This window comes from Triturus cristatus, chromosome 10 (genome assembly GCF_964204655.1).
Source record: "Triturus cristatus chromosome 10, aTriCri1.1, whole genome shotgun sequence".
NCBI lineage: Eukaryota > Metazoa > Chordata > Amphibia > Caudata > Salamandridae > Triturus > Triturus cristatus.
This window is the reverse complement of record NC_140593.1, coordinates 312,903,122-312,915,973: the sequence shown is the minus strand read 5'-3', so window position 1 is coordinate 312,915,973 and position 12,852 is coordinate 312,903,122. Positions and strand designations below refer to the sequence as shown.

The 12,852-nt window shown below is 38.2% G+C and overlaps 1 protein-coding gene across 3 annotated transcripts in view; it reads right to left on the bottom strand.

Moving 5' to 3' along the window:
- Positions 1–1,740: 1,740 nt before the first annotated feature.
- ADAM22 (ADAM metallopeptidase domain 22) overlaps positions 1,741–12,852 on the bottom strand; it is a 1,168,071-nt gene continuing 1,156,959 nt past the window's right edge. For all 3 annotated transcript variants that reach the window (XM_085631338.1, XM_085631339.1, XM_085631337.1), the window contains one exon: positions 1,741–11,180. In XM_085631338.1, coding sequence (XP_085487464.1) covers positions 11,160–11,180 — 21 coding nt within the window. In that variant the 3' untranslated portion in view covers positions 1,741–11,159. The remainder of the gene's footprint in view (positions 11,181–12,852) is intronic.

The following is a 12,852-nucleotide window of genomic DNA, read 5'->3' as shown; positions in this document are numbered from 1 at the left end:
CTTTTGCCGAAAAAGGACAGAGGCCTTTCTCCCATTTTAGTTCTTCACCCTGTCAACGCATGCAGAAGACAAATTCAAGACAGTGCTGGACACTTATTTTCACATATTCGTCTAGCAGGCCCATAGTTGCCTACTGCTGTTCACGGTGGGCCAGGTGCATTTCCCGTTTGGGGTGCTCCTCTTTGGCCTCACCAGTGCCCCCTGGGTGTTCACAAAGGTGATGGTGGTAATCCCAGCACACCTTCGTAGGTAGATGGTAGCAGCCTTTCCCTACCTTGACAACTGGCTGTGCAAGGTGGGCTTGCCCCAGGCAATTATCAGTCACCTACAGATGATGGCAAACCTCCTCACTTTGTTGGGGATCACTATCAATGTGCTGAAATCACACCTGACTCCTTCACAGACCCTCCTTTTCATCCGAGATATAATGGATACGGTACGGTTTTGTGCCTTTCCCCCAGAATGTGCCAAGGACATTCGGGGTCTGATTCTGATATTTAAGGCTCTGTCCTGTATCTCAGTGCAGATGACTCTGTGGCTGCTGAGATTGTTGGGCTCCTGCATTCTGTTGGTGATACATGCCAGATTGCATATGTGGACTCTGCGGTGAGACCTCAAATCCCAGTGGGCACAACATCAGGGAAATCTGTTGGACCACTGCCTGCACCTCCAACAACTTCCCCTCCAAACCTCCATTCAGCTCACCTAGCCTTCGCACAGGTCCTAGAGGACGCTCATTCTCCCATCTTGCCACCAAAGCCTAGAATACCCTCCACCTCTGCACTGCACCCTCTCTGACCCATTTCAGGAAGGAGTGCAAGACCTGGCTCTTCGACTGAGACCAGCAGCGATCGCCTGGGGACCCTCTTGGGTGATAAGATGTGCTATACAAGTATTCCTTGATTGATTGACTCATCTGTGGTTAGAAGATTCCATTATATTTGGCCATAATGAGGAATATCTTGTCATAATTGTTCAAATAGTTGACATCCATGTTTCCAGCTGAAGACCTAAATTACAGGTTCTTTATAAGGATTCCTGTCATAGTAAGCAGCAACGTAATTGAGCAATCCTGTTGTTTATTTTATTTTATTAGAGAATATTTCCTTGAAAAATATAAAATCTGAGTTTTATTGTAAAGGCAAAATAGACACAAAAACCCTGCTAAATGTAGACCACAATCCTAGAACTAAAAATATTTGTTCCGCATTACAATCCCAACCAATGTAATAATTTGTTTCATTTTGATTCAAATATACTTTTAGTGAAGTTGCAATTAAATTAACCTATATTCGCCATGCATTATATATCTGCATAGTGAAGTTACTGGTTTTCAGGGATTTGGGTAATTTTCTGTTAACTATAGTCCCTCGAAAGTAAACCACTGTAACATTTAGAAGTGGAAGTATAAAGCTGACAGAAGAAGAGAGGAAGGCCACTAGCATTTCTAACCACTAGTACTTCTAATCACCGGTAACAGGCAGTCATAAGAGTGGCAAACAATAAGAGATCATCCAGTGAAATTAAGTATTGAAAGACGGTGGTCTATCACAAAAAAGCATCCAAACTCAAGAGCAGGAAAAATTATGGGAGGCAACAACAATAATCCCTTTTAGTTCATTTACACGTCCTTTGTGTTTTAAATGCATAGTTAAAAAAGAACCAAGATGTGCCCCAAATAGTTAAACACAAATAAAACGTTTTTTATAATTTACAGAAATTAACAGGACAACTAAAATGTTCAATGAAAAGCACTTTATTGATATGTTACAATATGTTACTTATATAGAAAACATCAGGCATTTAATTGAAATATTCACAAAGCAATGGTAAAACAACATTGATGAAATTGTGCAAGGTATTTAGAAACCAGGATAATATTGACTTAAAGAAAGATCAGATTTACCCATTACATTATTCAAGTAATAACATTCTCAATAAAAAACAATTACAGGGAAATTAAACATTTCATTTCTGTGTTTGGCTACAGTTCAGTGTCATGTTTTGCTTTACATAACCAGTTGTGTTATCTTGTGTAGGCTTTAAAGGGCATGAGGGTCTAAAAAATAATAAGACAAGTGGTTGAACACTTATGCTTTGAGAGCATGGTATTCCATTAAATGCATCTTGTACAGTGTTTCATAAATACTATATACAAAATTACTTTTCCTATCATGAGCATATGTATTCTAAAATGCTTGCTATTTTTAAAATGCAGTATTCTAGATAAATTTTCAAATGTGCTAATTGACATTTATAAAATGATTTTCAAAACGTGTAAATGTTTCTTTTTATGCAACCATGGTAAAGCAACATATTTTTTGAAGTACCATACTCTACATGTGGTATGATAGCCATCTACAAAAAGTAACAGTAGAAATACCAAACAGACCTATGGCAAACTATATACAGCAAAAGGAAGGCTGTTTTGCATTTAGTAAGTGGAACACATCATTGATTGTATTAATCGATCGATGTTGTTGAAATTTACAAGTGAATTTGGCTACTCTGTCATATTACTTGAAGGATCTCTTGTGCTATTCTGATTTTCTTCGGAAATTTGCATTTGAACATAGACCAAGTAACAATATTATTTTAAAAAAATAACATGAAAATCAGAAGCTGAGCCAATGGACAAGAGTTTTACAAGTAACATTATATGATGTTGCAACTGTGACTGTCAGATTAATTGCCATTTAAATAATATTGGTTTGGGCAATTTACAATGCAAATGTTTTATAATCCTGTCAGCAATATTCTAAAGGAATCCAGAATTTCCTAAAATATCAGCTTTACGTTCTCTGTAGAAACATTGTATAATGACAAAATATTCCAAAGTATCATTGTAAGGATATTTAGATAACTGTGGACTGATTGCATGTTATGCCCCATGCACAAACATGGGGCAAACATTTTATGGGGAAGAGTTCTTTTGGAAAATAATAGGAGGGCTGTGATTGGTTGAACGCACCCAGTAGATATAACACTGGTTCTACTCCAAGGGGTGCGGTTTGTAGCGCACACAGCTGGTGGTCTACTATGCGTGATATGGGTGATTACCAGTGAGGCTGAAGGCTTCCTTGTAAATTTTAGCCCACTACTGCCAAAGGCACAGAGAATTGTGTTTGCTGGTGCATTCACCACTATCCTTTGCATGGTATCTGAGTCCCCTCATAGGAAAGCAAAGATGGCCCTGATTCATCCTACTCAGGAGTACAGGCCCCCTTGCAGACGTGGCGTGCATTCCTACTTAGTAACTTAGTATCTGTGGCCATGGTGGCAGACTCACATGCTACACGAAAAAGGAGAGCTTTCACATGGGGCATTGATGTGTGTTCCAGCCTAGCCTAGGTTGCCACACAGTTCCTTAATACTGAATATATATATTAGGCGCATACATTATGTGTGGCTAATATATATGCAATTGTCCCTTCATGTTGTGATATGTTATGGTTCGATGAAATCGTCAGTATTTAAAAATAAATTGAACTTATTCTCTGTACCAATAATTAAGCAATTTCTGTACCATTCTATTACCAGACATGATATCAGGCTAATTTGATCAAAGTTTGCGTTGCTTCCTTGAAAATATTTCCTCACCCTCATTATGTCAGAATGTAAATTGGGAAATGATTCGGACCATTAACCATCAGGTGCATTAGCAATATTAGAAGTATTTAAAACAGTAATATAGAAGTGTTATCATATTTTAAATTGCAAATCTAATGTTTAATCATGTTGATTGGAAATTCCTGGCCTGAGCTTCGTCAATATATTTTGCATGGCGAGAAAATGTATTATGCAAGGCAGTTATTTCTAATGCTTTCTTAAAAGACTGTATTTTACAATTCAAGATACATCCAAGTAGGTATATGATCATTTTTTGTTGTTTTACTGCTATATGCTACATATATAGTTTATCTAAAAAAGGCCGATGTATATATATTCACATCAAAGGTGTTTGTAATACTGTTTCAAATAGAGAAAATCTAATGTAAATTAATCTTTTCTATGCTTCTGAACATAGAAAATAAACCACCATAATACAAATTGTGATAATATTTCAGTGGTAAGGATAACAAAAAATGCATCTTTATTATAAAGACACAAACATTTACCCAGAAATGGGTAACTGACTCCTCGATTAGCTTACATTTTTAGGAAGACACACTCCTGACAAAATTATATTTGGTGTGGAAATAATGTTGAGAAGCTCATATTGTTGCTTTGGTCTTATGGGAATACTCTCATTAGTTATGTCTAGATGAGACCTAAAAGTAAAAATTAGCATATCACCTTAAAAGACCTATCTCCAGAAGTCTGAAGAAACAAAAACAATGATATAGTTGAAGAAGAATATTAAGAATTATTGTTATAAACATTACATGTTTTAAAAAAAATAATAGAGTAGTATTCACAAACATTAGCTACTTTAAATTTGCCCACAAAATATGTCAGCATTATTGACTATATAGAGTATATAGGTCATAACACTGCATAATTGCGTGAAAACACAAAAAACAGAAGGTGTTCTTCTTTTCATAAGACAGTGTCTCCAATCATTTTAGGTATATTTTACCCTACAGAAACTTGAATAAGCCACTTCAGCTATCATTTTCATTGTTTATCGTTATTTATGGTGATTTGTTGTGCAGTGCATGCTGCTGAGTATGCTTCATGTTATTGTGGCAATACAGTGTCATTCTGTAAGTCACACATTTAAGCTTTTAAGAATGCCTACATTTGTTTTATTAAAACAAATATTTATGATTGAAATATAATTTAATGAATAATCATTCTCTTTGTAAATACATAGATATAGATAACCACAAATTGTATATGGAGATAATCATTATTTTTGCAAGTACTTTTTATAATGAAATATCTTCAAATGTATATGACTGAATCTTCATTTCATAGTAAGGTTTCTGAATGTAATTGGCAATAGTGTCTTAAAAGAGGATGTAAAGGTATAGAGATGAGCAGGTTCTTATTATTTACAACTACAATGGGAACTTTGATTTAATACACAAATATCACATGCTGACATGGGCTGTGGACGTGCACTCAGTATTGCACTCAGTAATGATGAGACACTTTATTCTGTGGATAATCTCCAGTTATATTAGGAGGGACAAAGAAGTGAGCTGTTTCTATAACTTTTTTCTTCTGTTGCAAATAGATGTGTAGAAAAAAGCATTGTTTGTCAATATAAACTAATGATAGAGAGATGGAATAGAAATACTAACTCTCAAAAGGACGTTCTCTCCAGGCTTGCTGGTACAGGTTTGATGTGATGCTAAACTCATTATAAAGTGGAGGTGGACAAAATGAAGGATTTTGTATTCACAAACAGCTAACATCAAACAATGACTGATGTGTGGAGATTAGCTGTTACTATTTACAAATGTATAATTTAAATAAGGCAATTGCTCCACATTCCTGTACCACCATTTTATCAAATTGGACTTCACTTGGAAATGGTTTTCTCCATTGCTCTGAAGTTATGAAAAATACATAATTATAATATCAGCGCATTCATTCAGATTCACTAAGGATCTGCTTCTATTTCTGGCTGTACATACTTACATAAAGAGTCAAATGTCATGCCTCAATGATAAAGTAGTGATTCACCACGTATGAAACATCCTAGTTCTAGCTGTATAGATGTCATCCATTACTTCGGAGTAGCTGTCAAGTTTTCTGGAATGTTCCACTTCTAATTCTAATATGTGGGTATATCTAGGGGATTATCAAAGGAGTGGACAGAGAATTACAATTCAAATGAGGTGGGGCACTGAAACTGTTGTAATTCTGTTGGTATACATAAACATAGGCAGTTCATTCCAATGCTTTCACGAGCCTCAGAGCTGAATGGCCCAGGTTTAAGTGCTGCTGAAAGCATGCTTGAAACGGAATAGCTTTACCGGGTGTGTGGGTTGCAAAGTTAAACTTTACGTTGAAAAAATTTCAATGTAAAAAAGATGTTTCATATTTGTAATTTTCTTAACCATACACGTGCACATCAGAAACTTTGCCCATACTTACTTATCTGAATCAACAACAAAGTAATACACTGCTAAGAATGAAAGTATGCACTAATAATTGGTTTCCTGTCTCTATACACTACTGCCTCAACTGATCATCCTTCAGATAAAGTATGATTTGATCTCTCAGCAGTTGGACCAAATGAAAAGAAGGCATCGTCATAAACTTTCATCCTGCCACCTCCATCCTCCATTCTCCTTTGTCACTGTTTCAATGCCTCAATCCTCTCTTTGCCTAACCTAGTTCACTCGGTTATATTAAAACAAAGTCTCTGCTTCCAAGCTTAATTCTGACTACTTGACCAATTATTTTTTTCAGAGCTTGCTTGCATGCTCAACTCTGTCATCTTAACATCATGCTATTATCTTATTCCTGTCATGCCTCTATAACCCCCACCTGTACCGATTTCTGCCAGTCTACACACATTTCTCATCTAATCCTCTACTCTTATGACTGCTCCCAATTCACCTCCCCATTTGAGAGGCAATCCACACTTCAGATTAGGAGACACAGTCACAGGCTAGCAGAAGGCTGCGATACTTCACCCTACCACCTTTGTTGTCTGCGTATATGCAATTTACAATATGTGTTTCAACAGACGTTGCACTCTATAAAGACCATGCAACATATTGTAGCATCACATAGGGTTAGTGAAGCTAGATTGATTCAGAAAATGTTTGCAGGTACCACACATTTGCAAGAGTAACCTAGAAAAGTAAACTCGTGCATCGTCCTTTAAAGTTCCGGGATCTGGTAACTAGATGTAGTTCTGTAGAATGCACAGTTCTCATCGTGTGCATTAGGTGATCTCTGTTTTATATGCGACTTATGCTGTCTCTCTTCGTCATCAATTGGAATAATATGCAGCCAATCTAGACCCAAAAACCAACCTAGAAAATATACTGGGGGTTCTCAAACATACGGTTGATTATCTCATTATTTGCTCTACTGCAGTTCAGATTTTGCCAAACCATTCTCTTACAAATGAATGAATCCGTGAAGAAAAGTGCAGGTGATACTGCAGACGTGCAGATCATAGGGCACTAAACAAACAGGTGTTTGGCTAAACAATCTACATGGCACTAAAATACTACAATATTGTGAACTATAACCACATTTTCTCAGTATGCGTGTAGGATTTTGAAACTTTGTCATTATGGCTCTGAATACTGAAGTATTTTCGGAAAGTAGTCTTACTTTAGACCAAGGAGTGACTTACTCATGAAAATTCTCCATGAGTAAACATGTCACAAGTCTAGAGTAAGACACAACTACACATAGAAATGCTTTGGGAATCAAAACTGGAACAACAGAAGTAATGTACATTAAAGACAGGAGGAACGCACAAATATTCACAGAAAAAGCTTTGTGAGTGTCTAACAAGTTTGATCGATTCTGGAGAAACAAGGATTTTTGTAATGCAGCCTCCTATTATAACAGCATAACCTACACAGTAAATTATTATATCTTTGTTACCGTGTTTTATTTGGGAAGTCCATCCCTCCCGCTCTGAATGGAGTAATTCCCAAGAGATATGTTGCAACAGGTCAGCAACATACACCTATATCACATTTGACTGATTTCTTACAGAATTCTCCATATTTCAACAATCCGAAAAGCTAAAAAACTGTCCCTGGAATTGCCACGCACAAAAGGATGTGCATAGACAAACAGATGTTTAAACCAGTTGTGGAGGTCAGGGGCTTTTGCAACTAATGTGATATATACAGATGCTGATATAGCAGCGAAGCATTTTACAGTTATTGTCATCACCTTGGTTATTTGGCTGCAATTAGCATGGTGGGTTCTTCTTCACGCAGTCACTCCTAAGGAAATATTTTATTCACGTAATCTTGGGACTAACATTTAAAAAACTGCTATTAATTAATACATTTAAAAATGGTGTAGGATACCGATTCTCAGATTTACACTAGAAAAGAAACACAGAAATGGTGATTACAATTGCAAGGTTTTCAGTGGGGCAGTGTCCATGTTGTGCAAATTATATACAGGAAGCTGTGAATTAAATGCTGAAGGCAAAATATAGGAAATCTATTTTATTTTTGGACTTTTTTCAACTGATATTGATCTACATTTTAGGACTATCTATTAGTGTAACAATTACAAATTGTGATTTTTAAACCATAATAAACTGTAATCTTTAATGGAATATTTTGCACTGAGTGCATTAACAGCATTAACCAATATATTCCCAACCTACATGTGTGAAGTTTAAGTTTATGCACTTACTTTAGACAGCATGTACAGAAAGACACAGGACCAGTTTAAAAAAGAAGCACATAATGTCACCATATAACCATCTCTCTGTGGCTGTTGCGCAACTGTCTGTTGGTTCATTGGTTACTTTGTCCATCCTGCAATGCAAGGGGCTTCCCGCTGGCTTCTGCCATAGCTATTCGGCATGTTTGCTGAGGCACAGTTAGTTGTAAGCCTTTTCCCTACACCAACGCAGCCTTGTCTGAGAAATGCGATTGTTGGCCATCATCCTAAACACAGTTTAAAATGATTTCTGACTGGGTCATGTGGTTTATTGTTTTTGTGTGTTTTTGTCGTATGAAGGCTGAGCTTCAGCTCTCTGCCTGTTGTTCTTTGCTTTCCCCTCACACATTTGATGTTTGCATAAAGTGTGTACTGATTTACTGTTCCAAATAGCCATCTACATTGTGCATGAATTGGCTGATGTCTGTAGTGTCCTTAAAGGTCCCTATTGGGTATTGCAGTTGCATTTACATCGAGCTTACTAGCTCTGATAAGGTGTCGAAGCACCTTACGATGGGTATTGCGCTGTTCCAGAACCCAAGTTAGTGATTAATCCAGTGGCTATTAGTTGTTGTTGGCTATTGGGATTAGTCAGGTGCTCATATGGAGACCATCCGTACATTTACTCCATTGTCTCTGTGGTGGAGTAAGTTAGCAGCAGTGTGAGATATGGGAGTTCATACTGATGGTTGGTGGGATTAGGAGAGGCCCTAGAGGAAACAAGGTTTTGTTTGTTTGCAGGGTATGAATTTCAAAGGGGGACACGCCATGATCTTTCAGAGGAGGTGTGGGCAATGTGCAGAAATGCAATAGAGATGAATACAAACATGCACATGGCTTAGAGTAGGCGTTAATCAGAGAGAGGAGGCATGCAGAGGATGGAAAGTAAGGAGAGGGTCATTCAAAGAAAAAAACAGGGGGGATAATCTGAAGCATTAAGTCAAGGCCAAAATCTTCATGCAAGGTTTTAGGAACATAGAGTAGACCTTTGAGTCAGCATGCACTCTGAAGATGCAAAACTGTAGAAAAGAACATAATTAATTGTCATGTGAGTTAGTACTGTAAACATTTTGATATCCCCTATAGTCAGGCAAACAGCTTGGCCATGCCACTCTACTGCTAGACCACTGCTTCAGCAAGGACTGATGATCAACTCAAGGGTTGGAAGCGTAAAGTAAAGGGAACTATTGTGATTTTTAGACTGTGCTTCAATTAAGCAGTAACAGCATGATAACATCAATAAGAGAGAATACACAGAGTAAGTAATGCAAACATTGAAAAGGAGATTCTGCAAATGTTGGAGCAGATTTGTTTTTATGTTAACCATAAAAGTTTACCTCACAGTATTAATTACTAGAGCAAAGTGGCATTTGTGAGCTTTGCAGAGACACTCGCGTAGCACTGCCCATTTTTGTGCTGTGTCCACAGAGAGGTAAATCAAATCAGTGCTTTCCACCATGCAGGCACCTAGCCAAAAGTAGGTAAGAACCCACTTGTGTTTATCATTAACTTTGAATTTTGCTTTCAAACCTGACTTAACATGTTCAACTATTTATTTGGCAGTTACAACCAAAGCCTGTCTATATAGGATAGTGATACTTTGTTATAAATAGTTGAATCTTTACTGATGAGAGGTCTTCACATTTGTACCGCTATAGTAGCTCCTACTGAATAACAGCCCACGAGTAATTTTGTTTTACATTGGTTACATTCAATGTTGCTCGCCCAGTATTTGGGAATGGATCAGATGGTAAACCCCAAACACTGCAAAACAGTGGACATTAAAATATGGTGAAAATGTCCACTGGTCTCTACAGTACTGAAACAAAATGTCAATGAAGGCACATAATGAACAGTAGAACTACCAAACTTATAAACCACATGCTATTCCCACCACCAGAAGGAACAGAGTCCTGGCCTTATGTAGCAAAGCATATTGATAAACCACTGGACCTCCATACTTGTAGCCGACGGAGGCGATCATGATCTTCATATACAGAATTCTTGCTTACCACATCCCACCCTGCTACTATTTATTTAGTCCATAGATCAGCTGTTTAGACTCTGGTGACTGCAGCACTGAGCCCCCATATACTATGACTAAGCACTAGACTGGTAGAGAGTAAAAGTACAACATGGAATCCTTGCCACCTACCACCTTGACTATTGATGAGTCTCTGAACGAAGTACAATCAGATGTCATGGCTCTCTTGACATTTTTTCAATGTGTTCATATGTACATGTTAATGAGTATTCTTGGAAACAAGTGCACTAGTAAAACAACTATGCGTAACTGAACTTTCAGAAGAAACCAGCCCCTCAGCCAAACCCTATATGTCATTCTTCTGCATGCTAGATTTATTTTTTTTCTCAATATTATGCGGTCCGCCTCCTCACTAGTGGAAAAACAAGAGCTGTGGCCTCATGCATGAGATATAAACTGTCTATAGTGCTTGAGTGCTCCATAATGGGAATTTCCAGGTTTGTGGAGGGAATAAAACATTTTATAATCTCTGTTCTTTCAGGAATTTAACTACTTTGTAGTTTTGCCATTACGCATATCAGGCATGCAGCGTAGCCTTTGCCTAATAAAGTCCACCGATGTTGTAATGTTTGCCATCCACCCATCGCTGTTCTCATGGAGTCAGTCTCTTCCTAACAAGCAGCCAAAGACTAGAAAACATGCTCTTCGTAGTCACTGCTTGTTTTCCCATTCTTCTTGGCAACTTGTTCTTGAGTTGTTGGATGATATGCAGTGACTGGATTACTTTTAAATACCTATAAAAGTTGAAGATGTAGAATTCCGACACGGCTGTACGTAAAATGTGTTTTTAAATGGATGTCTCCCACAGCTATATAAAGAGAAGGGAAACATATTGTTAATGAAACATCTGATATTAGTCCTGAAATGCTAAGCAATATAAAGGGGTGAAAAACACAAAGAAAATAGACCTGAGCTTGTCAGACAACAAATTAATACATTCCAGTAGTGTATAGTGTAATTCCCAACAAAAATTAAAATGAAACAGCCTGAAAATCAGTGTATGTATATTTTTGTCATCATGTTTATTATTCATGTTGTAAAACTTGAACATTTCGTGGGCTGAATGCCAGCTTAAACAAAAGAGATATAAGCCAATTTGTGACCAGCCGCGGCCGCTGATGGTAAGAGTGGTGGGGCCGTCTGGGGGGTATTTTGTGAGACGGCCACGATTAAAAAATAAATTAAATAAATAATTAATTTTCCCTTGTGGTCGTCTCTCGAAATCCCCCCCCCCCCCTCCCCCAGCAGCCCCACCGCCCGGCGCTCTTACCTGCAGCAGCCGCGGCTGTTGGTGAAAAAAGACTGGTCCAAAGGCCACTGAACCCAACACTTATGAAGAGATGTCTCATTCTTTCTTTCTGTATGCCGGAACTTGTGAGAGATCTCCAAATGATAGCAGTGGCCTTTGTTCTCTTACTCAGAAATTGCCCAGGAAAATCCGCAGAGGTGCAATAATCTTACTGGTATTGTCCTATCTCCTTCATCAGCCCTGATCGTATAAATGGGTGAGAAATTGAGTTATAAAATGTATTTTTGGGTGTGTCATTACACACGCGCACATATGCATCATGACTCTACAGCAGGCCCGGTGTGATGATGTATACCTGTACACATGTCACCCTTCTTGCAGCCCAACCGGTCCCAGGATGCTTGTTTCCGGTCCAGGGAAGACATGGCTTGGCAGTTCGGGCTGGACTGTTCTCATGAGGCACAGGGTCAAGACTGATTTGCATACAGCTGTGTCTGAACTGGGGTGGCAAAGTGAGCTAAAGAATGATGATGGATTCAACCCAGATCTGTGACTGGGGGTAAGTGTTTGAAAATGTTCAGCACTCCGTCCATCATCCCCTTGTGTTTGCTTTGTTCACCCTTCTTGCTCTCTCAAAACGTCCTAGCAAGCCAGCCATTTCATTTAAAAAAAAAAAAATGTATTCACTGTTCCAAGATGGCAGATGCCATTGAATGGTATATTAAAAAAATATAATAAAAGGTGCATTAAAGTGCATTTTCAGAAAATAGCCACAGTCAGCAAATTGCATCTGCTGAGCCCTCCTAACAAATATAAATAAAAAAACAAAAAGGGAGAACAGGGGAGCAACAGAGTAGCACAGGTGGGGTAGGAAGTAAATGTTGCAATTGAGTGGCGGTGGCAAACAAGCAATAAAAGAAGAGCGTGACAGGAATTAGTTGGGCAAGTGATGGAGAGCTGGTGGTTGGGAGACCAACATGGCAAATGTGGGGCTGCAGGGTGTATAGGGGGAAATTGTACCTAGGGGAGAGGGAGAGCGAGGCCAAAAACACATGCACCCCCATGGGGTGCTAAAAGCAAGTTGTTTGCTGAATGTCAGCAAGGAAAGGATACAAGTCATTCAATCAAAATAATGCAATAAGGAATGCACAAACATAAGAAGAAGGAAAGCCAATGGTTAACCAAACAGCTGGGATTGCAAAGAAGTCCAACCAATGATAATGAACGGGCT